A 26,800-nucleotide genomic window follows, 5' to 3' on the forward strand; every position below is an offset into this window, starting at 1 on the left:
CTATCTATCTATCTATCTATCTATCTATCTATCTATCTATCTATCTATCTATCTAAGTATGACTAACAGGCCCCCTCTTGTCAATTCTGAAGGTTTTGTCTAAGGCTGTCAGCTGGCCTGCTTACATGTTTTATTGGCACGCTAACAAAATGTGAAAAAGTCCATGCGAGTATGTATCTTGGCAGACATTCGCCTGTCAGTTCTTTTCAATATTATCAAAATTAAATCAACCATTCACAAACGATACTTTCAACTTTCTTAATGAAAAGTGAGTTATCATCAGGTCGTGGTTATTTCTAGAAAGGAATGATGTCATCGCTGAAAGCAGTCTCTGGAACCAAGTGCATCAGTCAATAATTTATCCTAAAGCACTTTGCTCTTGCTGGCTCTCTCCCTCTATTTCATTCATCCCAACCCATTTCGTCTCCCTCTTTCTTGTGTGTTTGTCTTCATCGCTCTGCGTCTAAAATGCCTCCATCCTCCCCGTTTCCCTCCCTGATGTTCTCTCTCCTCGCCCTTATTCCCAGACCTTCATGTGGAAGGGTTGTTTCGGGTTCCAGGCCACAGCTTGAGGCAAGCAGCATTAAGAGAGATGCTGAATAACGGAGCTGAGATAGATCTGGAGACGGGGGACTTCCATCCCAATGATGCTGCTACTTTGCTCAAGGTGTACCTTGGAGAGTTGCCAGAGCCTCTGCTCACACATAGACATTATCATGCTCACCTGAAGATTGGAGGTATTTGTTGAATTATATGCAGGTTAGATTTATGGCCCAAGTTTGCTGTTTTCTAATCCTTTATTTGTCTGTTGTGTTCAGATTTGACTCGTTTTGACGAGAACGGGAATAAAACTGATGTCCCCAATAAGGAACGGCAGATTGAAGCATATCAGCTGCTTTTTATGTTGCTCCCACCGACCAACCGCAGCTTGTTGAAGCTGCTGCTAGACTTACTGTACCACACGGCCCGCACTCAGCACTTGAACAAGATGTCTGCTATTAACTTGGCCACGATGTTCGCTCCACATATCATCTGGCCCAAAAATGTAATGATCTTAAATATTTAAAGTATTTTAGATAAACTTCTGGAAATTTCTTTTGAATAAATATACACTTTTAAAAATATATATTTTCATGCTGTAGGTGACTGCAAGTGATCTCCAGGGAAGCATAGAGAAACTGAATAATGGGGTAGCATTTCTCATCCGGCACTCACAAAAATTGTTCAAGGTAAACCACTTTATTCCCAGCTTTTATGTAAAGATGTTTTAGGAGTCTGACTTCTGACTGCTGATGCAAAACACAGTGTTGAATTTCAGCTCAAGCAAGATGGCCTTGTGGAAGAGTCTGGGCTCTCTGATTGCTTTTTTAACTGTATGTAGTTTTGTTTTGCCTTTCTTTTCCTTAGCAACTAGACTATGAGAGTAGGGATGTTGCCCGGGTTACAAGAAATAGAGAGATTAAAGGATATGACAAGAGAATTTGGTCACAATAGAACAAATCTATGAAGGTTCTTTAAGACACCAGTCAGACAGCATGTCTATTATAACATGCTTAGACTTTACACTTTGGATCATTTTCAACAGGTCAGGAGTACTTTGAGAGAGAGGAAGTGTTTCTGGTTTTATGGTTGATAGCCTTTTAATCAAACCGCTGTATGTACAGCACACTTACCTTTTATTTTTGTAAAACTTTTACACATTTTAGCCTTGTTTACTGCATGAAGAATAACACATTCACAACCTAGTCAGGTTATTTACTCTGAAAAAGCACTTAAGACATTCATTTAGGACCATCATCCTGCTCTGTAATGAAACATCCCCACTGATTTTTGATGCACGTAACTAAATGTCAGCTTTTCCTGTTGTTTCACTCAGTGGTGAAGTCATTCAAATTCTGAGCAGCAGCTATGTTATTATGTCCATGTAGTGGATTTGTCTGTCTGTCAAACAGAAATCCAAGGAAATGCCAAAATGTAGATTTCATCTACATATTGCTTTGTAATAAGAGCAGCCGTAGTGACAATATGGCTCGTTTGTATTCTGATCACATCTCAACAATGATTTGAAATTAATTTGTCGGATAATAAGAAGCTTTAACTTTATTTGTGCAAAGATTGATTCCCCTAAAATACATTTTGTACTATTATAACTATTAAATCTATTCTGCTGACTGCTATTTTTTTCACTGTTGTGGTTAGTAGTGTATTATATTTCTAATTACACTAATCAATTTAGTTTTCATCAGATTTTAATGCACATGTTTGCATCCCTTGAAGGCACCTCTCTATATCAACAAATATGCTCGATTATACTACACTGGATCCAAAAGTCTGCAGTCAAATGTAAGTAAGTTTGTTTTGTTTTTTTTGTTTTTTTTGTCTTATGAGAGAAGGTTTTAACTTTGCTCTGGGTCTGTTCCTCAACTTTTAGTCTTCATTCTCCCTGACTGTCATCTGTGAGTTTTTCTTCTCTGTTTTCAAATCGAAGCCATTCTAGTCGATGGGGTTATTCCCACTGTCCTCAGCATGGTAGAGGGCTCTTCTTTGTCATCTGTCAAAAAACAAACAAAAAAAGAAACAGATGAGAAAGACAGGAAGTCATACATGGAGAGGATAAAATGTATGCAGTACATTTTATAATAAGAGGAGCTCTTTTATACGTACATGAACGGATTCCAAACACATCGAGTGTGGATTGCGGCAGTGCACATTTTTTAGTGTAACAGAAAACAAAGTCTGAACAGTGTGAAGACAGTTTTAGCCCATTTTCATCTGGATTAACTTTTAATTCCACCCCACTTTAACAAACCACTGGATTTTTTTATTATTTTTTTGTTCAGGTAAATTTTCATGATCTATTATTTATTTAAATATCTTTTTCTTGAGACTAGACATATGTTGTTTTGAAGGTCTGTCTGTAGATTACATTCAGTAAAAATAAAATGGATCTCTATATTACAGTATTAACAAAAGACAGCCCATGTCTTTGGCCTCCCTTGAAACCATTAACCTGTGGTAATGACATTGCTTTAAAGAACTTAAATTGGTTTTCAAGTCAAAATACGCTGCTTAAGTTACAGACTTTGACTACAGTTTTTTCTTTTCAGTGTACGGTAATATATTTCAGTGTGTATATATATATATATATATATATATATATATATATATATATATATATATATATAGTTTGGCCAACATGTCTATGCTTTCTTGAGATTTTGTGTTTCAGGCTATTTCCAATTATCTGTGTTCCCCCAATAAAACCAAAAAAACTCAATCTGACATAATTCTTATAGATTTATTAGGATCCTAAAATTACTTTTTTTTTTTATAGCAGACTATGGGTAGGCTATAGAGAACTGCTGTTAATTGTCTGGAGGTAAAAAAGTATCTAAATGGTAATGTCTGTATCTCATTGCTGGAAACAACCTAAACCAGAAAATGATGAAGGGGCAGAGTCATCAGTATCTCTTAGGGCTATATGACTGTAATTTGTTAAGCCTTTTCCAAGATGAAATTGAATTTGGAAACGTAGATATTTGTTTTATATTTTGTACAGTTCTTTAACTACTTTCTGCTGTTGGGTATGAAAAAGATGTCTGTGCTAAGACCTTTTAAAATAATAGGGTTACATATTCCTGCTTGACAAAGTTTGTTTGTGCAACAATCATCAGGATAGATCTTTTCTTTTCTAGGATGACCTGAATCTCGCTTCAGGAAGCAAAACTGGCTCCACCACTGTGATTGCAGCTTCGTCCCCTTCCCCCTCTGTGAGATCAATCACAGGTGAGATGAGCAGAACCAGCACCATCCACCCTTGTGAAAATCAGAGCTATACTGAGTCTTGCCTCAAAGAACTGTACAAGGAGGTCAACAGTATGCCAGAGTCTGCCAAGAAGAAAAAACTCATCAGACAGGTAACTTAGTGAGACTATTCAAATACAAAGGTCATGAAATGGATCACTATTATCAGTTTTTAATAAGGTGTAATCTCCTTTGTAGTTGGAAAAGCAGCCTGACCCGACTTCTTCTGCAGAGACCCGGACACCGTTTATCAGGAGACACTGGCGTTCTCGCTCTGCAGGTGGATTAATCAAGGTAAGCTCATAAGATTTCTAACATATAATTATCTCTAATGCTTCCAGCAGATATTTTGATCCATGATTCATTTTCATATTAAGGATTTGTAAATCTTTAACGTTCTTTACATAGCTCAGACTTGTTATTTTCCACACTAACCTTCTGCCATAATTTTTTTCTTTTCTATGAATTATCATTTCACTTATATAACAGAGAAAGGGATTGGGGGCCAAAGTCTCAATGGACAAAGACAGCAGCAAAGTGAAGAGTGTTCCTCCGAGCTCCTGAAGTGATGGGTAGATTAATAGAAACAACTCAAAAGCAGAATGTAAGTAAAGCAATATTCAACCTTAGAATAAATCCTTGAACTATCACCCTAGAAACTGACTCGGTCAGGATGTCCTGTGAACACAGCAGCTAAAACCTTTATCCAAAACAGATTTATGACAAATTTAGGTGAAACAGGTGATACAATGTTAATCAAGGCAATGGAGGGAATATCCATGTAGAGGGCCTTGCAAAACAATTGATATCCTTTCAACTTTTTCAGATTTTGCTGTATTACAGCCTTAAGCCTAGATGCATCTTTTGTGTTTCATAAAAAAGACAAAGTGGTTAGAAGTTGGCAAGTACTATGAAAAGAATTACCTGTTTTGTTGTTGTTGGTTTAAAAAAAAAAAAATCACAAATAAAAGCAAGTCTTGGCATGGATCGCTATTTTTGGGCCATTCTTATACATTAATTAGTTAATGTGTCATTATCATGTCCCAAATCTCCCCTGTGACAAGGCTTTAGGGGTGGATGAGGCGATGCTGAGTATCTTGGGTCTGGATGTTGTTGTCTGGTTGACCCACTTCTTCAGCATTGCATGGCAGTCAGGAATGGTGCCCCTGGATTGGCAGAGCAGATTGGCAGACCAGAGTGGTGGCTCTCCCCACAAGAAGGGGTACTGGAGCGTGCTTGAAATGAAAGTCTTGGTGATTGTCGAACCTCCATCTTAGGAAGAGCAGTGTGTTTTTCGTCTTGCCTGTGGAACACTGTACAACCTCTAAATCCCTTAACGGCAGGGCTTCTCAAAAGGGGGATATAGAGGATGACGGGCAGCATTGGGATCAATATTTTCAAATGGTGGGCGGTAGTGTTGGTTTGCACGGCCTTAACTTTATTATAAAGTTTCCACCAAAAAATTACACAACAATAATCCAATTTTATTGCGTTTATTTATATATCTCCAATTCACAACACGGCATCTCAAGGCACTTTACAGTTCACCAGATCATACATTCAAATTTATTCACAGTTTTCTACCTAAGGAAAACCGGTTGATTGCATCGAATCATTGACTCAAAGGCAATTCCTCACACCATACATGCTTGTTGCGACAATGGAGAGGAAAAACTCGATTTTAACAGGATGAAACCTCCAGCAGAACCAGGCTCGGTGTGAGCGGCCATCTGGCGAGGGTCGACTGAGGTTCAAGGAGACAGAAGCAGAGATACAAAAAGCAACTGTAAAAGGCAGCCCCACCCAGGAAACACACAGCCAGGCAGACAAGCTCCAAGCCAGCTCCAATGTCAGAGGATGAAGAGAGCACATCCAGCTAGTCATAGTCAGAGAAACTGGAGTACACGGAAATACAGGCTGATCTCCAACATCTATAAACAAAGGTGTTGATGGCAGCAACACAGCTGATATTTCTCTCCAGGATGGTGTCACAGCCAAACAGGAACAGATGAGATAAAACTACTATGAGGAAAAGCAGAGAGAGCATTAAGTTAGAGATTGAACTAACCGATTCTACAGAGTGGAAGAATAGATATAAAATGAAGTAGAATGATGAAATGGGGGTCCCTATGTCCTCCAGAAGTATAAGCCTATAGCAGCATAACTGCAGAGACAGCTCAGGATAACCTGAACCACTCTAACTATAAGCTTTATCAAAAAAGAAAGTTTTAAGCCTTGCCTTAAGGTGGACAGGGTGTTTGCCTCATGGACTAAAACTGGTAGCTGGTTCCATAAGAGAGGAGCCTGATAACTAAAATATCTGCTTCCTATTCTATTTTTAGAAATTCTAGGAACCACTAGTATAACTGCAGATTGAGAGCGAAGTGCTCTGTTAGGAACTGAGGAACAATCAGATCTCTGATATAAGATGGAGCTTGGCCATTTAAGGCTTTATATGTGAGAATGAGGATTTGAAATTCTATTCCGGATTTAACAGTAAGCCAATGAAGAGAAGCCAGGATAGGAGAGATAAGATCTCTCTTTTTAATTTTCATCAGAACTATGGCTGCAGCATTTTGGATCAGCTGAAGACTTTTAACTACAGTTTGTGGATTTCCTTATAGTAGAGAATTACAATAATCCAGCCTTGAAGTAACAAATGCATGGACTAGTTTCTCAGCATCACCCCTGGACAGGATATTTCTAATTTTTGCATTATTGGGCAGATGAAAGAAGGAAATTATAGAAACTACTTTGAAATGGGATTTAAATGATAGTTCCTGATCAAACATATTACCAAGGTTTTTTACTTTATTCTCTGAAATCAGTTTAATCCCATCCAAATAAAGTGACCGACTAATCAGCTTCTTTTTCAAAGACTCTGGTCCAAAGACTATAAATTCTGTTTTGTCTGCATTCAGGAGTAAAAAGAGTCATCCAAGATGATGATTAACTTAAACTTATACACATTTAAACTTTCAGGCCCTCAAATCCCCATCTGGTTCGTTCAGAAAAGTGGAGAGTATCTCATCTAGGTACCTAATGCCAGTCATGCTACCTCTGGTAAGCACATGGAGGGCTGTGCAGCACTGCACACCATTGCAGACCCGTTTCCAAACTGGTCATGCTGAAGGTTGTGCAGGTAGATGATCACTCTCCACAATGTCTCCAGACTCTGTTACATGCGCTCAGTATGAACCTTCTTCTATCTGTGAAGAGCAAAGGGCGCCAGTGGCAAATTTGCCAATCCTGGTGTTCTTTGGCAAAAGCCAGGCATCCTGCACATCTCCTGTGTACTGGCGTGTCTCCTGGTAGTACCTCCAGCCTCTGGACACTACGCTGACGGACACAGCAAACCTTGACACATCTCATATTCATATGCCATCCGGGATGAACTGCATTACCTGAGCCCATTGTGTGGGTTGTAGAGTCCGTCTCATGCACCACAACTGTGAAAGTACCACCAACATTCAAAAATGACTAAAACTTCAACCAGAAAGCATAGGTACTGAAGTGTTCTGTTGTCCCGACCTGCAGAACCACCCCTTTATTGAATGTGTCTAATTGCCAATAATTTCCACCTGTTGTCTGTTCTATTTAGACACCAGCACGTGAAATCGATTGCCAATCAGTGTTGCTTCATATGTGGAAAGTTGTTTCACAAGTTTGTCTATGTGCTGCCCATGTGTTCCATTTATTTTTTGAGCAGCATCCATCAGAGTTAAGGCCACTGAAAGTACAAGGCTGTTTGAATAGGGGTTTGATTTCAGGGTACCTAAATTTATAAGGTAGGCCTCATAAGGGCATCTGGACCACAACTTTGCCTCTTGGACCTCACCCACGGTCATTTGTGCCCAATATGCTCCTGTATGCACAGAAGTATCCACAGAACAGGGACATTGACCGGTCAAATGGTTTGATCTTCTCATGGTGCGTTCAGACTGGGTTCAGTGTCTACAGTTGATTCACCTAAAATTCCTAAACAAACACGGGAAACGGCCAGCGGTGAATCCATGTGGTGAGGTCCTACACTGCTCCGCTCTAACCTCGTAAAACTAAATAGAACTGAGGTGTTGTCAGGGACTGGTTGTGGGTGAAGGTTTTTTTCACTTAATATGGAATAAAAAGATGAATAATGTTAAAAAAGGTAGAAATAAGGATGCTCTCAATAGGTTTTTTAGGTGGCTTTAAAAAAGTTGTTTTAATGTAGCCCTGGAGGGACCTGTCCTCATCCTCCCTTACCTCCAGCACTGACACCGTTCTGTCACTGCCAGCTGGCAAGCATTGGTGCTTACTACATGGGTAGATTAACAAGGAAGTACTGCTGAATCCCACCATAATCCAGACGCAGCTCTGGATGAAATAAAGTGGACTTTTTCTTTTTTTTTTTTTCCAGAGCTTTTGGGGCTTTTCCAAAAATAGATGATCTCCCCATGGAGATTCAAAAGTTGTTCATAGAGAAAAATTTAGCAGCAGTCCCTGGTATTAAGTTTATCCTGTGCTTTTATTCTGAAATGTCAACAGTGAGACCTTGACAGGGAATGCTATATTGAGTTACATGGGGTTACAGACAGGTCAGGTCCAATATAGAATGATTAAACAATCATTCCAGCTGATGCAGACTCCTGCCAGAGGTCTCTTAAATCTTAAGACATGTTTTTTATTAAAAACTCTCTCTGATTTTAATTCCTTCTCACTTATATCCCTGACCTGCCTGATGTGTTCCTTGGATTTTTATTTGTTCTCCAAGGTTCTCTTTATCATTACATTAATGTTGTGATCAAATAAAACCCAAGTTTATATTGTTTTTCTAAATGGTCATTTTTTTAATAAGAGGGTTGGCTGAATTTGACTTTAGTGGTAAACAAGCTTAATATACCTGTGATACTCTTCAGACTTTTGTTTGGAGAACATTTGAAAAACCCTTAACCCAGTAAGTGAGTACTTTTCTAATACTTGTAAAATGAATGAAGAAAGATATTACATGAGTTTACATGTGGTGAAATTAATTGAGTCACAGTTCTGTAAAGTTGAACTACAACATTCGAAATCAATACAAACATTTTTATTAAAGCATTTGTCATCTTTTGTTTGCTCATCAGTAGGTGGCAAGGCTGGATCATTGTGTCATTGTTTACCAATGTAGTAACTGTGACTGTCTAATGGCAGGCCTTTGTTGCTTACAAGTGTAATTTTAAAAATAAAATAAACTAATCTATTTTCTCTCTCTTTCAGGGTAAATCACTATTTAAGGATTGTACTTCTCAAAGCCTCTGAAACATCAATCCGATCATCTTTAGTCTTAAAGAAGCTATGCCAATTATTTGCTGTAAAGTTTACAAGAGCAGTTGTTACCTGTTGTATTTTTTTTTTTTTAGCATTTTGTGTTTCATTTCCTAAGGTGTGAAACTTGTTGGTTTAAAAATGTCCCAAAGAATATATGAAACTAAATTCTAACAACAGTTACTAAACAGCAACATACTTACAGTAAATTTCAGGCCAGTGGTTTTCTTTTAGCAATATTCCGTATGATATTAATGGATTTTGGTTTTAGAATTTATATTTTTTCTAATGCTATGTTACATTTGTTTTCTGCCTCAGATGTCTTAAAGAAAATGTGATTTTCTGTTTGTTTTGTTGGTTCTGTAGGAAAGTTGCCTACAGAAAAATGTGCCTTAAACTAGACATTTTCTGAAATGTTGAGTTGAGTTTCTCTTCTAGTTTTCCTGTCAAATATGACAAAAAATAGGAAAGACTTTATTTGATATAAATGATTCTGTTATTAGTACAGGGAGATTAAAAGAAATGCAAAAAGATTCTTTTTTTTCCTCCTGAAAAAAAAAATGTATTAACACAGATTTCTTATACTACTGATACTTTAAGCTGTTTCGTAGCCTATTCTTTATTTATGTGCAAAATGTAGCACAGTTTAAGATCCCGAAATAGTGTGTTTGCTTTTTTGGCCAAAGTTTTTATTATGTCTCATTTTAAAATGTTTTTATTATATACTAGATTTAGTAAATGGATGATGCTGTTGCTTCTCCAGAGCTATGCAACTTACTGTAACACTTTAAAACTTTTTTCTTAAGCTTATTTCTTTTTTTTTTTTTTAGAGATAATTTTGTGAATATCTGGTGTGTGATTAAGCAAGAATGTTTTTTTTTTTAAACTGTCTTTGTCACTTTTGTTCTGTACTTTACTTTGCAACCACAAGGTGATGCAGTTTAGTCGCAAATGGTTGTGAGCTAAGGAGCCCTCTACTCAACATGTTGCATTTGGACATGATCCAAGATGCCTTTCTTCTTTATTGTTACCTTTTTTTGAGCTCATATTCTGTAATATAAACAGTCAGCTGATAGTTAAATTTATAAAGGGCATAAATTTAATGTTGAACACTGCAAAATGACCAGTGGTAGCAAAGACAAATTCCTTAGGGAAAGAAGTGAATATTTTTTGGATAATGTTTTTTGTGTGCTTGTGTATGTGTTGGGGGGTGAGTATATATCACAGAAACATATGTGAATTTTTTTCTTTGTATTTCTAAGTTCTTTACAAAAGCGAATTGGTTTCAGTGAAGCAATGTATGGTTTTTCAAGGAGGGCTTTTTACTCCCTTTGGTATTCCACAAAAATAGACTGTGAACTGAGTCCAGTAGACTGTAATTTTATAATTTCTGTGGTTTGTTTTGGTCCTTTTCCCTGAATTTGCCAAATCTGTCCCTTATATAAAATGTAATGTAATGGATGTTGATGGAAGATAAACAGTTTGTGAAACCCTGGAAATGTGAACTTTGCCTTCTGTTTATCATTTTACTTAAAGCCCAATGAGGAAGAGAGAAACAAGTCTCTCAGGTATGAAACACCAGCTCTCTGTCCTGCTGAACGGTTCTCATTTTGTAGATATAAATTGTGTAAAAAAGTGGCTTAACTTCTCTTGCTTATTTGAATTTCTGAATCACAAGAATGTAAATCAGTTGTAACTCGTCCTCTTGGCCCCCTTTGTTTGAGGTCTTGTGTTTTGCAAACATCTCCTCTGCCAGACAGTTGTAATTGCTGCCATGTTGTCCCACTGCTTTAGGAGCTGAGGAGTCATTCTTATATACTTGTGTGCATTCCTATCAACTGTGTGAGAGCAGAGGGATGTTACTACCCCCCCATTACCACTAAACACCACTGTCGCCTCTTTAATTAGCTATTCATAAAGGGAAGATCTATACCCAAGTGACATTTTTACAAGGACAAATGAAACTTTTTTTCCTGTATTATGTGATTTTTCTTTTCTTTTATAAATATGCATGCTGTTGGTCAAATTTAGTAAAGAAGAATTGACTTTCTTCTGAATTTTTCTCTCATCTTTACACTTCTTTTGAAATAAAAAGATCCATATAAAATATCTGAAATGCAGCCAGAAGCCAACAGTCTTAAGCTTAACCCAACTGAAGATGGTTGGAGTGCCGTGCGGGCAATTTGCCAAACTGTACATGCATAATTGAATTACATTAGACATCCTACATAAACAGACCTTCTTGATTAAAACTAAATTGCATGCTAAATGGCACTAAACAGCTTACATGGTTGTCATTCCATTGTGGCGTGATGCTTTGCATGCAAACTCCCTTTCAAGTCCTGATCAGAGGTTGTTTTGCCCTGAAAAATTCTCACAATATGTTCTCTGTTTAATGTGTTACAGTTTGTTTTTACCATTTATTTTACTTGTGCAGAATCATGAACCAAATGCCCTGAATTTTTGAAATCCTGAAGTACTGATTTGTAGTTTCCTGAAGTGCAAATTTAAGTGTGGAAAAAATTTCTTTTTCTCCCCCCCGACAGGTATAGCTACACTTTAACCCTAATATACATGCTCCTTTCACTAAATGTATTTTGCAGAAATCGGGAGCTCACACAATCCTTCAAATGCATAGTTTTCCTCAGCAGAACTCTGTCCAGCTCTCTTGGTTTTTGAGTCCACTTTTGGGAATCTAAGATTCTTTCTCTGTAAGAGGTTGTGTTCCAGTTGGAATAACACATCAAGACAACAGCAGATATGAATTTAGTGGAGCTGGTTGACTTTTTTTTTTAATGTGAATGTGCTAAGCTATTCTGCCTGACTGCGAAGTATTATAAATTTGTTAATTTTTTTTTATAGCTTTGTGAGATTCTTTATTTCTGAGATTCTGTGGCAGTCTCTGAATCTGCTGCTGCCCAAGGAATGACCTAAAAGTATTCATACCTACCCTTTTCCACAGGTCATAGTTGGATTGGCAGGCAGGAGTCTGTGAACATCAGCTTATAATTTTTGACTGTTTTTATCTCAGTATTTAGGTCTGGATTTTGATTTCACCATTACAACAAATGAACATGCTTTTGGATCTTCAAATTTGGTCTTTGAGAGAGGCACCATCCTGAAACTTTTAGGTGCCTCAATGCTCCAAAGAGCCTAAATCAAATGACCAAATTACTTTCTCAGCATTTCATCATATTCTGCAGAGGGCTATTAATGAACCATTTATCTGATTCAGTTGTGTAAGAAGAGGGATCTTAAAAGTGGCAGGACTGGAGTTGGAGACCACTGATCTAAACCACCACATTGTAGTCTTGTGCCTTTTGCAGCAGTCCTTCGGGTTGTCATGTATTTTACACATCATCTCATTATCTCCAGCCAGCTTCTCTGTTCCATGCTGTTCTCCACCTCTAGCCTCTATGTTCCTAGTTCTTCATGATGCTTTTTGTTCATCAGGGTTATCTGACAAATTATTTATTGACTGGTGGACTCTATTTAATCCCTTTCACTGAATTTTAATTAGGGTTATTAGGGCAAATGCAGGGAGCACCTCTCCAATATTTAAAAGTCAGAAAAACAAAGGATAAACAAGTCTGTGTTTATGATGAAACAAAATATGCAGAAGTACTGTACAATTGATTACTTTTCCAAGATATCGTACTTGATAATGTTTTCAGTCTTATTTCCCCTCGCTGGACTAGGGTGTAAATTCTTCTCATCCCCTGTGGATTCTCACACGTGGCCTCTCCCTCCGGGCAGAAGCTCTGTAGTGTCATGCAGGTTAGTCTGTCTCTCTCCCTCTCTGTGGGGTTCGCCTGGAGGCAAACCTCAGTGAAAAGAATGAGTTGGATAAGTGTGCGAGAAGCGGCTGAAAAGAGGAAGATATTGGGAGTAGATTTGATTGTGAGGAGAGTCAAAGGAATGAAAGGGGGATCTTAGGAATGAGTGTGAGTTCAGGCAGGGTTGTGTTGGAGGGGGTGTTGTATGGGGAGGGAGAGGAGTGAGGGTGAACAGGAGGGGTAGGGGTGGAGTCGGGGGGATCTGCTATTTGTAGATCCTTGTGATGGATGACTGGTGTGTGTGTGTGTAAAGGGGAGAGAGAGACTGGCTTTTTTGCTTTCTGCTCTTTCCCTATTCCCTCTCTCTTCAGACAAGCAGAGCAGAGCAGGACTGAGTGAGAGGAGGACAGACGTTTGCAGACCAGAGCACACCAACTCCACAAAGACGAGACAGGAGTGGAGTTTTCAAGAAGGAGAGAAGAAAGAGAACATCTTATTTTTTACATGGAAAAACTGTAGTGCATATCAAGGCTACATCACTAGAACTATAGGATTTGTGTGGAAGATCTCATTTTTTTCTACTTTCCAGGTAGATAAAATTATTCTAGCAGACTTGTGAGGTGTTGCAGGACTTGAGGAAGGCAAAAAGAAGGAGGAAAATAAATAAAGGACAAAATCAAGTAAGAAAAAAAAGGAACAAGAGGCTATGAGAATGCTGGCTGTAGGTAGCAGTTTTGGATCAAGCATGGGTGGGCTGGCTGGGCACTGGATGTGGCTGCTGATGCTCTCTGCCCTGATGTTGGGCAATGCAATCGCCTGCCCAGCGCTTTGTACCTGCAGCGGCACCACAGTGGACTGCCATGGACTGGGTCTCAAAACTATGCCAAGGAGTATCCCCCGCAACACTGAGAGACTGTGAGTGCCATCTCTTCTTCCTCACCTTCTTATCTGTGTATCCATGACAGAGAAACCACCAGTCTGAGTATTATCTTCCCATTGTTTCAGCTAAGGCTGTGTTATTGTAGTGCACATGGGTTCCTTTAGATGGAAACAGAACAATAGCCCTGCCTGTGTAAGCTGTGCGTGAGTGAATGTGTGAATGTGCCAATCAGGCAGCCAGTCACTCACTGGCATTCCAGTCAGGTATAAATAGACATCAGGGACTGGAATAAGCAGGAGCAAAAGTGTTCATTTCTTTTGTATTCATTTAATTTCTTTTGTGCATGTGTCGATCATTTATTCATTTATTTGTTTGTTTAAACTTTTTTCATCTAGTTTTTCCTTTTTGCATTTCTATTCAGAAATTCAGCTTAGTTTTTGCTCCTCTTCTTAGCTGCTTCAGTGTCAAGTTTAACGACTGAAGTTCCCTGAAATGTTCTGTGATATTTAAAGAAATGTCTCACCAGTCCTGTTGGCTTTGCTCCTTTGGTCTTTATCTACCTTTTCTCCTTTCACTTTTATCATGTCTTCTACTCCTGCCTCTTCCCCTGTCATGCATCTGAACACTTTCTCCCTAAATCGTTAAATCGTGCAGAAAATTAAGCAAATCTGCTGCTTAAGTGAGTCCTGCGAGAGGATCACCTAAAGCTGTCTTGTAAAGACGTCAGTCAGACGCCGGCCCCGCAGAGGGGTGTTTCTCCATCTTCTCTGACATGCCTCTGAAATATTCATCTGTGAAATCAAAGGTAGCACAAGTGAGGGGAAATAAATTGTTCTGTTCAGCTTTAAGAATATCAGGCGTGAATAAAACATGTGGTGGGAACAGAGCAGAGAAAGCCTGTGTCAGAGGCATCAGTGATGGCATGATGGGAGCTGGCTGCATATTTCATGCTTTCCACATTTAATTTCTAAGAAAACCAATGTTTCTTTTCTTTTTTTTTACTGCTGTGCGGGTGGCATACATGTAAAACATAATTTTAATAGTGAACATTGGAAATATTCCTCACACCTTCACTGAAAAAGCATTTCCATGTAAAAGTTGCATGTGCTTTTGTTACTCATTTTAAACATCTCTTTTGAATCATGTTTGACACTCAGGACGTTGCATTTTAAGCATGTTCTGCATAACAGTTATCTAATATATTCATGGGTCACTGCTTTTCTTCTGTTCACTGGTGAGTTTTCTTAACGCAGAGGTTTTCTGCTGGGTAGTTCTGCTCAACAATAGAAACTGGTCTCTATGCGAGCCTTTGTGTCGGGTGATTAATCAAGAGAAGTGAGCGAATCAACACACCATGGTTGGCCACACATGATGGTCTCATGCACAGTTCTGAATTTTCGGTTGCTTATTTGGGAGAACATGTGATTAAGTGAGCAATACTTTGTGACCAACGCTCAGAGATGAGCATTATGGAGAATTTCAAAAGGATTCACTTGGCTTAAACTTTTTTTTTTCTCTCATTTTGACCATTGTTATAGATCCATACATGTTTGGGAAATAAAGAAAAAACAGAAAATGTGGCAACATCTTTCTGAATTCAGCCCTGATTCAGTCTGACTAATTACCTCCAAAATGAGTAGAAATACTTATGTTGTATGTCGCCTAACCTATGTGTAATTGCAACTCACTGCAACGGCTTCAGGTGAGTGTCAGAGAGAGGTAGTGGATGAACAGCACCCTCAGGACCTTAGAGCACACCAGCCTGCTCAGAGACACAGTTGTAGGTCGGAGCTTGAAGGATGGTTTGCTTTAAATCAAAACCTTCAGCTCTGAGCATCTCACAGAACACCCTCTCTATACAGTCTATGAGGGAGAGGATTACTCAAAGTGGCAGCCAAGAGGCTTAGAGTAACTTTGGAGGAGCTGCAGAGATTCACAGCTTATGTAAGTGATTCTGTCAAAAGACCAATGTCCTCAAAACTGGCCTCAATTAAAGAAGCCTGATTATGGTTAATGAGAAGATGATGCAGCTATAAAAAGAGGGGGGCATGAGGGGGGGAAGCTCAAACCGCTGAAGATCTTGGCTGCAGATTGACCTTTCAGCAGAAAACAAAACCACACTCAATAAAAACCATGAATTCATTTCCAAGTATCCTCTTCTACATGCCCATACTGCCTAAAATCCTTAAAATCCACATTGATTTTTGTTGTTGTAGTCTCATAAAACAAAAGTTTAATATATTTTTAGGGCATTATAAAAGGGATGTAGTTAAAAAAAAAGTGTTTACCTTTATTTAATCACCAAGTCCTATTGAAATTTAACCTGTTTAGATTATCGCAGATAAAAATTTTGGAAACATACCAAATTAAGAAAGCTGAAAATATCAAGAAATTGAGTTTGTTTTACTAGTCTGTTTTCTTCCTTACTAAGAGTGTGAATGTTTGTTTTTAGAGAAGAAGAGAGGAGAAGCCTATTTTTTTGTTGCTGTCGTTTTTTTTTTCTAAACCTGACATGTGTGTCCCTGTATACTCCACAGTATGTATAGAGATTGTGGAGACAGACAGCAAAATTCCATTTGCACTTGTCACTGTGAGTTTGGATCAGGCCTGACCCCTGTGCTCCACGGGCCAGGGACTGTTATGAGACTGAGAGCTCCAGGTGTTAAATTCACTGTCTCCTGAATATAGGCCTATGGCTCCTTTGTCTCCTTTCCCTTCACTTTGCATCGTCTTGTCTTTTCCCTTTGCCTTTCTCTTCATCATTTTCAATTAACCTTTGAGATGATTAATGCTGGCAAATATCACGTTAATTTGATAATCACACTTAAGTCCGACTCAAACAAAAGAAAATCTGTAATGCTGATTAAAGCGACTCGCTCTGAGCTCTTTGTTCAACAGATATCAAATTAACAGTCCAGCTGCTCAGCTTAAATGCTTGTCTCATCTGTTAATGAGTTGCGTCTTTGTGAATGTAGATGCTTTCAAGTAATTGTGAGAAATAAACCCATTATAGCAGGCCAGAAAATACCTTGTTCTGAGATCAGACGGCGTCTTGGAGCTCTTCCAGAAAAGAGATGGAGACTGCGCACCATATGCATGTATGCTCTGTTGTTTATTCATAAACTCGAGCATGTGTCTCCATATGTGCCTGTGTGTCGCAAACTAGTAATTCTAGATCATAACACATGGGGTTTAGTACTGGTTGAGGGGCTCGGTGGCTCTGATAGCTTTTAGGGCTTGAGGGTGGGGGTGTTTGTGCCAAATTCTGCCTGCAGTGTTGTTGGCAGTAGCACATAGTCCATAGAACTGACAGTTGACCGGGCATCTGATCCATAATTTACTGTGACGTAGCTGAGCAACGCCTGCCTATTGTACCTGCCAGCTCTGGCAGGAGAAAACAAAGTTTGGTGAGGGAAAGAAAAAATGAGGTAATACCTAATATAGCAAAACAAACCTGATGAACTAATCAGAGGAGTAACGATTGTTGTAACTCACCCAAAAGGCTTTAAAGGACTATGGTATATGATGGAGGGCAGGAAGGGTCCTGCTATCAGGATAACTAAAACTAATTCACCCCTACTTTTTTTTTATTGCTGATAATCTTTTGAGGAGGAGGAATGCCTGAGAAAGTTTAATAGTGGACCGTTATACAATTCCAGGCCTCAGACTGAATCAGTTCAGTTGATTGGCTCTCCAGGTAATCTTTATGCTCCTCTGTTCAATTCTGAATTGGCTGACCTCTAATGCCCACTAACTTCTTTATAATCTGCCTTTTCTATTAGCATTTCCACCTTGCATGCCTGTAAAAATGCAGCGCCCATATTCAGGTAGCAATTCCAGGTCACAGTTCATCCTCTGCAACTCTGCAGTTTTTATTTTTGATCTGACCTATGAACACTTAGTCACCTTTTTACACTTAACATTACATGACCAGCTGAAGTGTTGCTTGTCTAAGCAGAGCGATGGCTGACCGCTAAGCATCAAAGCCAGCTGGTGTGTGTCCAGACACACTCTGGCCTGCTCTCCAGATGAGGACAGCTTCTCTATGGATGTGTTTGATGACACCCAGGAGACTTCAGGAATGACCTTATCAACAGAGTTTGCAAGTGTTGCCAAAAACCACCTTTCAAGTCCAGGATATAAATTCTTTTTATATAAATCTGCTGGACTGGCATGCATATATACAGAATGATGTATGTGCCTGCGCACGTTGGGGAGCACATGTGTGACTGCTTTGCTTTGCCTCAGAGTGCATGTATGTCAGCAGACCATAAAAAGGGATTTTGGAGAATCCACCTCGATTGCTTTAGACTCACATTGGTTGCAACCCTACTGAGTTGATGGGTATAAGTTCAAGTGTGAAGGATATGTGGGAACATGTCTGCATTTACGTATGCATCGGTAAACAGGTGGATAAAGAATAGATTGAGATGTTGTTATAATTATATTTGAGACACGTCATTTTAATCCTAGGCAGCAGAAAAGTTTGATCTGTTTGTTATATTTACTGTAAATCAGCCGCATACGTAGACAATGACAAACCCAGGACTGGGAAAAGAGGCGTGGCCCACACAAACAGCATAGAGGAGAAAATGTGTAAAATCCACAATAAATTGAATAGCTTCTAATACACAAATACAGCTCTGAGGTCGGCAATTTCTTTTGCTGTTAGCAAAAGGAAGTGAGTCCATAAAACCATTGTGAGTCCTGGAGAAAAACCGCTCTGCATGAGTCCTACGTTGGGTTGCATGATTAAACCTAGCGGTTTATAGCCGTTTAAGAAGTTTGTACTGTCCACACAGAAAACCTCATGAGGGGTGGCTTTGAAATTTTTCTCTCTTGGAGCAGGTTTCAGACGTTGTCAGTTTCATTGCAGCTTGTGGACAGAACCCCTATGCCACCGAGGAATTTTTTTAGTTTAATCCAAATCCTGGCTTTCCTCTGTGGACGGGGGCCTGATGGTTATGGGACACCGGCCCTCAAAGACTGGATTTGACACCAGTGTTCCAGAGAATATAGATCTGTAACTCAAATGGGGGATTTGTCAATATTTCTGAATCTGGCTAACTTTATGACAGAGTTTGAGGATTAAAAATTATAAAATATAGAACTATTGGCTATATTCCATAAAGCATTTGTGTTGTCTTCTAAAAGTCTTGCTCTCTCTACCAAAGCTTGAGTTAGCTTCATACTTCCCTTGATGTCTTTTCTAATATACAGTTATCTATACAGTAGTTCTTCAGGTAGTTAACATTTCATCCTGCTCTCAAGCTGGTAACTTTTACTATGACGAGTTAACTGTTTAGAAAAAAGGAAGGTTTTTGATTTTCAGATCCACTGGTCAGTGGCGGAGCTGATGAACCCGGATTCCTGTCACCATGTTTCGAAGCACATCTCTAATTTATAATGCAATTAGTTAGCAGAGTTTCATTTTTAAAAGACTGAAACCTAAAAAGCAACACTTTTTGGCTTATTATGATCAGAATCCTTTTGACAAAAGATATCAAAAGCATCTCTAAACAAATGATGATAACCATCCATACGTGTTTCAATTTCAATCATAAAAAAATGATCTTTCTTTAATGTTATTTAAATTAGATTATTTTATATGCTGATCTTCTTCTACCAGCAGTTGGGCTGTTCTCTGTACAGCACAGGTGGAATGTTGCTCTTAGTGGGCTCTGTGGGGGGTGAAACCCATACGATCTCTATTCAAAGGAACCGGCATAAGACTCTGGCTCAGACCCAGCATAAATCAAATTACCAGTTGTCAATGAAGATTTGTGAGTCTAACGTTTTCTCAGTTCTCTGCTTGCTTTATATGAAACGTAACAGATGTGGCAGAGCACATATGTTTTATCCACATGATTCTCTTTCGCAGTCAAAGTACACATTCATATAGCCTTAATGCCTTGATACAGAATGAAAAGCCACAATAGAACCTTGAAGTCCACGGCTCAACAAACTACAAATACGCTGTAAACCATGAAAGGACCTTCAGTCCTGGCCTCTGCTACAGTTTCTTGTATGCGTGTGTTCTCCCCCCCTCCTTCTGCAGCAGCTTGTATAGGAACAGATGTTTAATTGATTCCCTTTAACCTAAGAACTTGATTACCATGCCTCTGTTGCACCAGACTTTTTCCTTGATCCAGTTGTTTTTGCCATTCCTATTTCTTGTTGATTATTTTTGCACCAAGAATTTAAGAAAACTTTTTAAATATGCGCACTTTTCCCACTCAACAGTTATACAGGGAGCAGGCCTGCAATGGACAGAGAAGACCCCACAGTTTTTGGGCTGTGAGAAAGAACAGTAGGGTGTTTCTGTCTGAGCAATCTAGTGGATGTTTAACTTTCCTATCAGAAATCTTGCTCCTGAGGCCTGACTGAGCAAAATGAAAACTGTAAATAGCCCTTGAGGAGCCCAGGAGCGAGGAAAACACACTCAGTCACTGCACACACAAGAGTACTTATATAATTATTGACACACACACACTAAAAATGTACAGTTGACGGCATTAACTGCTTGTCTAGAAAACCACATCTCAATAGAAAGAGATGTTTTTGCTCCAGCTGAGCAGAAATATGACCCCTTAGTGCGAATAGAAGCGTTCCAGGAAGGTTAAACAGTGTAGTTTTCTTTCTTTCTTTCTTTCTTTCTTTCTTTCTTCTTTCTTTCTTTCTTTCTTTCTTTCTTTCTTTCTTTCTTTCTTTCTTTCTTTCTTTCTTTCTTTCTTTCTTTCTTTCTTTCTTTCTCAGTAGTGTAAAGCTGTAAAAGGAAATCTAAAAACTCATTCTAGAAACGTACCTAGACCTCAAATGTGCCAGTCTAACACATGAATTCACTTTGTTAAATGGCCACAGTGGTATTTGTCGACCACAGCAAAGCGTCAGCAATTTTACACTAATGTAAATGTTGAACACTGACTACTTTACATTGTTTTAAATTTTCATATCCTCAGATATTTCCTGTTAAAATATGTAGAAAAAAAGTACCAAATTAAGATTTGAGATGCATGCCAAGCATTTGAGATATTTTTTTATTTATATATATATATATAATTTTGAAATTCATGTGCCTTTTTCTTTCTATTTGTTCGTATAAGTCTTTCACTTTAGATCTTAATTAGATACCCTTACGTTTTTGGTTGTAATGGACCAAAATTAAAAAAATGTTCCAGAGTTTAGAACGCACTATATTGTAATATCAAATGGAGCTGAGTGATTCCACAACATGTCTGCTCAGCTGGTATGTAGGGCACTGTCTCCACCTGCTCTTGAGAGACCTCATCCCTCTGCTGACATTTCCCCGACAGTCTGTCAGCTTTTTGCAGCTCTACTTGGTTACTCGCAACACTCTAACACACGGCTACACACCATCACTCCCAGACAGCTAGCAACCCTGTCAGAGTTGCTCTGGCTTCTTTCTGTTTCTCAGCGACTATATCACTTCCCTGCTCTCTGCCCACCTGTGTGTTCATGGTTATCACCTCCATATGCTGTCCAATCTGCGGGAGGATTTTTTTTTCTTGATTGCAGCTTCACACTCTGTTCATTGATTGGAGGGGAATGGTTACTGCTCTGCTGCTCAAACAGCGGTATAACTCTGTAGTTGTGATTAATGGGCATCCTTGTTTTAGGTTGTATAGCCTTGGGGTTCTAGTTATCAGATTGTTTCCACAGTATGGAGTTTGGACAGCACCATGCCACCATTCCTCAGTCAGCAGGTTTCTGTATACCCTGCTAGGCTAAAGCTGTTCTGGACAAATGTTCTTGTGGTGTTCATAGCAGAATGAGCATTTAGAAAAAAAAATCTAAGCACCTGGTTATAGCACTTAGATGTAATGTGAGAGAATCTTTAGAATCTGAAAAAGTATTAATGTTTTGTGGTCTTATTTTTAATCTGAAACACCCATACCTACGTACTTTCACAAGAAACAAATGTATAAAATCACAAATAATAATTTGACCTTCATATTACAGGAAGTCCTAAGTAAAAAAAGTCTTTCAGATTTTTTTTAATGCTGAAATCAGTCTTTCTACTTTCAGATACATCCAGAAGTGTTCTGCCATTTATCTCATGAATTGAATTCACCACTTGGAAGATTACAAAGCATCACATGACATCAACATCTGGGCATCTACGTTTTACAATTTCAAAATGCTTTTAAAATTATCAAATAAAAATATGTACTAAACCTATAAAAAAGAATTGTTTTTAGCAAAAGGAAAGTATTTTGTTATTCTAACTAATCAGGATATGTTTAAGTTGGGAAAAAAAAAGAAAGTAGCATGTCTTTAAATTAATTAGCCCTCATCTAAGAAGCATTCATACAGACAAATTGGTTCTTAAATCATTCGAATGAGTCATGTCGCATTCACCATTCTCAGATACATAGAAATGTTATGAATGCTCCAGACGAGTCTTACACAATCAGTTCGCTGTTATTCAAACCTAGTTTTTCACTAAATGACTACATTTCTTTTACTTAAAAGCAATTGTCCATCTTGTTTTTTCACATCATTATATATTATGCAACTTTGCAATTATAAATTACATTTTTATTTGCTGATGACAGACCACACCTGCAGCTAGTATGTTGGTATGCAGGGGACACTGGTTTAATCTGCTGTCATTTTGTCTAAAGAAAGAACAGAATGAGAGGGCTGGAGTGTTATGAAGGAATGGCAGATGCAATCAGGCTGTAACACATCTGCACCCGTGTTTAGGCAGTCCTACTGTGTGGGCATTCCCTAGAAATACAGAAGTAAGATGATGGATGTGACGTCACAATTGCGCTATTGCGCATACCCAAACAGAGCTATATTAGCTCGCCATTGAATTGCTGCCCAGCAAAATATGATAAGCCTAAATTTTAACCTTTATTTTTGAAGTCATTTGAATAGTTCAGGTCCCGTATCTGTCCATCTGTCCGTTCCCAAAGCTCACAACATATTCTCATTATCAGTTCGTACGAAATCGTACGAAAAGTTATGCACACTATTTCGTACGTTTTGGACGTTTTTCCTCAAAAAACCACATCAGTGCGCATGCGCTGGCAGACAGAAAAAAAACAGCAGATCCGCGGACGGATGTAAAAATGGGAAAAACAGTGCAATCATCACTTATTCATGTCTCTAACTACATTGCTTGCTGTTTTATATCTTAGGGATAGGGTTAGGGTCAGGGTCAGGGTTAGGGCTAATAGTAATTTATATTCTATATTCGTAAATGGTGCGTCAGATGCGCATGCGCATACGACGAAAAAAACGTCCAAAACGTACGAAATTACGGTGCATAACTTTTCGTACGATTTCATACGAACTCATAATGAGAATACACTGAAGCTCATGACCATAGATGACGATAGGAACGTAGATCGATCGGTTAATCGAGAGCTTTGCCTTTCGGATCAGCTCTCTCTTCACCACAAGGGACCAGTACAGCGCTTGCTTCACAGCAGACGCCGCACCAATCCACCTATCATTCTCCCGCTCCATCTTCCCCTGATTCAAACTACTCCACTAAGGGCAGTACATCCTCCTCAACCCAGAGAAGGCAGTCTATCGTTTTCTGGCTAAAGACCATGGATTTAGAGGCACTGATCCTCATCCCAGTCGCTTCATACTCTGGTGCGAACCGAGTTGTAGATTACGCCCTGATGGAGCCAATAGAACCACGTCATCAGTGAATAGCAGAGAAGCAATCATAAGGCCACAAAACGGATCCCCTCAACACCTTGGCTGCACCTAGAAATTCTGTCCATGAAAGTTATGTACAGAATCGGTGTCAAAGGGCAACCTTGGCAGGGTCCAACTCTCACAAAAAACAAGTCCAACTTAGTGTGGACAATGTGGACCAGGCTCTGACACCGTCATACAGAGGCCTAACAGCCCTTATTAAAGGGCCCGGTTGTCCATACTCCTGGAGTACCTCCCACAGGACCCTCCGAGGGACTGTTAGTTCCATTTCAATGAATAAACAACTGTGGGAATCCCCCTTACGTGGCATAATGCAAATTTACATTTCTTGGAAACACAAGCTCACTTACACTCAGGTATACTTCATCAGGTTTGAGAGGATCATTTACGATCCTTTACTAAAGAGACATTTGTTGAATCTGATGAGGCTTGCTCGTAAGGTGGGAGAAGAAGAGAAATTTACGACTAGAATACAAAAATGATTTTCATTAGTCACCAAACATTGTTCGACTACAACTAAAAGCAGTCCCAGTAGCTACTACCAGCGTTAGAAGTGTTGATGGGGAAAAATAGCTTTGACTATCTTTAACATAGGCTCACATGCAAAACGTGAAGTGTCAAATAGGAAAAGAAAATAACAAAAAACATCTCAAACAAAGCATACAAATTTATGAATGTTAAATCTTCTGCAATTTATTTCTGCATTTTTGATATAAGGACACCGAATGCACCAGTGTTTCAACAAAGTTTTATTCTAGTCACCCTCATTTGGATGCATCTAGCTGCCTCATAACGGTTAACATAACATTTGCTTAATGAGAGAAACAATATGTGGAATTTCATTAGTACATGGAAAAACATTGATATTGTAGGTTTTAAAGATTTAGTAATATGCCTCTTAATTAGTGTGCTAATTAACTGCATGCTAATCATCATTAATTGAGCACAGCTGTCTGCTGAGTTACAACAAGATAAGACGCTGAGGTGTGTTCAAAGGCCCGTTTAAAAATTGGGTCTTGTGTATTTTTTTATAATCTTGAGCTAAATTAAATCACTTTCTCAACATATAGATGATTAGCTTATTCTATTTACTTCAGCCTTCTTTACACCAGTCTTTCCTTTTGTGTAGCTGAATTCCAAGCAGGCCCATAACCAGACTCTGCAAAGGTCTACTAGCAGCTGGCACAAATAAACCTAATGAGTTTTTCAGTACTGTAGCAGCTTTCAGAGCTCCCTTTGAATTATAGAGATCTATAGTCATGGAGCAAAGCTGCCCTGTGTCCACCCCGGGGGAAGTTGCACCAGGAAATATTCACCAGCATCAATCAGCTTGGCATGGCAGATGAAGAGGGATTAGGATAGTGATGTCATAAATCCAATTCCTCTCCAGGAAGTGTGTCAGTAGTGGGAACTCTTTGGGCCAGAGGTTTCCAAAGGATGGAATGGATTTGAGTAAACCAGTTGGAGGTGGAAATCCTTTGCTGTAGGAATTTGGAATGATAGTTAATAGTTTTCAGGCTTTAAAGTAATGCTGTGGTATTTTAATCCTAAATCTGTCCATAGTTAGTATAAAAAAAACCCGTGTCTACAAAATAAGTTGACATGTCTTTACTGTGATGCCAAAAGTTATTGCTTGGCTCTTTTTGATTCTGGTAGAAACAGCAGTGACCAATTCTGTTGCTAATAAATAGCAAATTCATCCTTTTATTCATTGTTTGAATTTGCCATACTTTGCTTCTGTTTAGTTGCAGAATGAAAGTAGAGCCGATTACTGCTGAAGTGAACTGTCTGTATGCATGCCTGAAGTTGTTAATATTTAAACATGTTCAATTTATGGTGAAGGTTAAAGGAATGGAATAAATTTTTAAATGAAATTTTGAGTAAAGGTAGGCAATTCATGAGGATTAGATCATTTTAGTAGGATTTAAGAAAAGTAGTTGGTATCTGAACTGGAAAATATCAGCTTGTCCCAGAGGGCCCAATATTGAAGTAACTCAATTTATGAAAGCTTTAAACCGTTGTTACTTTTGCATTTGTCAGTGTGATCAAAGTAAAGATTTGACATAAAGAGTAAAACATTGTAAGAAAAAAAATAAAATAAAATAAATATATATATATATATATAAATATATACATCATTGTTTGAGTCTTTTAAACAATTCATTTCTAAAGAGCTATTTTTTTTTATTTGTAATGGAGGATATGAGGATATCAACTTAGTTGCAGCAAAGACTAATCTCAGTTTGAAAGCAGATTTCTTCCATTTAAAAAGCTCAAAACACAAAAATGATTAGGCTACTGCTTTGTAATGACAACTGGCCAATGCACTGATTTCAAGAGGGAACCGATTTTAATAAAATTACCTCTATGCCACACTCAATATATGCATAAAGAAACTACAAATGCCTGGAAATTAATGTTGGAGGAGATGCACCATTATGATTGTCTTAAACACAGAATTTGGATGGGACATGTAAAGTCCTACGGAACCACTTTCTTTGCAACCTGTGGATGCATCCCTGCTCCAACACATCTAAATCAAATGAAGGATTAATATAAAGGGCTTTGTAAAAACCTGCTGACATGAAAGGACACAATTCAGCAGTTGCGGCTGCCGGAGTTTTCTCCAGGGGTGCTATAAATTCAAAAAAGACATATACCAAAAACCAATCAAAGATACACTAAGTTATCACACAAGTATATTTATATGAATGCCAACAACAAAAAACATGATAGAAACACTTTATAAAAACAAAACATAATTCCATGTCCAGATTTACATTTTGTACATAAATCTTGCCCTTCTGAGGCTTTGCAAAACTGTGTTTGCATGGTCCAATATTGTGTCACAAACCTAAAAAAATGATGTACCAGGTTAATAACGGATAAGCTATTTATTATTTATTTTCTGAGAATATGTTTATTTAAGAGCAACTATGCAAATTAACAAACTCCTGGAAAAAGTACACTATAGTATATTATTTTCCATGTGAATGTCAGATTGTTTATGCTTCTTTGCCTTTTCTAAAAAGTGCTTTAAATCAGTTTTACCTATTTTATATCCATGCTGGGTCAGATCCTGACGTTTGAAAAGGAGGCAGGGAGCCAAGGTAGCAGAATAAAGCATTAGCATCGCTGCATGCAGTTAGCCAAGCCAATTTTGATGTTCGACCGATCAGGGTCAAACGATTTAAACTCCAGCTTCTCTTTGCTTCCCTTCCACGGCTCGTCTGTAAATCAGCCGCACTATAACTGTGACAACAGTTCCTCAGGGCATAGTTTTGTTGCGCCCAGAGCTCTCCTTTACATTTGAATTGCAGAGGAGCTACTGCGCATGTACGACTTTTATCGAGAGTCA

General features: G+C 38.6%; 2 protein-coding genes across 3 annotated transcripts in view; both read left to right on the plus strand.

The window, feature by feature from the left end:
• The window catches only part of LOC107086565 (rho GTPase-activating protein 19-like), an 11,418-nt gene extending 1,817 nt beyond the window's left edge, over positions 1-9,601 (plus strand). Inside the window, exons 4-11 of the mRNA XM_015377607.1 lie at positions 528-737; positions 819-1,045; positions 1,143-1,229; positions 2,278-2,343; positions 3,696-3,917; positions 4,003-4,098; positions 4,294-4,408; positions 9,040-9,601. Coding sequence (XP_015233093.1) covers positions 528-737; positions 819-1,045; positions 1,143-1,229; positions 2,278-2,343; positions 3,696-3,917; positions 4,003-4,098; positions 4,294-4,368 — 983 coding nt within the window. The 3' untranslated portion in view covers positions 4,369-4,408; positions 9,040-9,601. The remainder of the gene's footprint in view (positions 1-527; positions 738-818; positions 1,046-1,142; positions 1,230-2,277; positions 2,344-3,695; positions 3,918-4,002; positions 4,099-4,293; positions 4,409-9,039) is intronic.
• A 3,578-nt stretch (positions 9,602-13,179) lies between these two features.
• The window catches only part of slit1 (slit guidance ligand 1), a 112,318-nt gene continuing 98,697 nt past the window's right edge, over positions 13,180-26,800 (plus strand). For both annotated transcript variants that reach the window (XM_015377669.1, XM_015377670.1), the window contains exon 1: positions 13,180-13,778. In XM_015377669.1, the coding sequence (XP_015233155.1) occupies positions 13,570-13,778 (209 nt within the window). In that variant the 5' untranslated portion in view covers positions 13,180-13,569. The remainder of the gene's footprint in view (positions 13,779-26,800) is intronic.

Source organism: Cyprinodon variegatus, unplaced genomic scaffold (assembly GCF_000732505.1).
Source record: "Cyprinodon variegatus isolate N-32 unplaced genomic scaffold, C_variegatus-1.0 Scaffold157, whole genome shotgun sequence".
NCBI classification, from domain to species: Eukaryota; Metazoa; Chordata; class Actinopteri; order Cyprinodontiformes; family Cyprinodontidae; genus Cyprinodon; species Cyprinodon variegatus.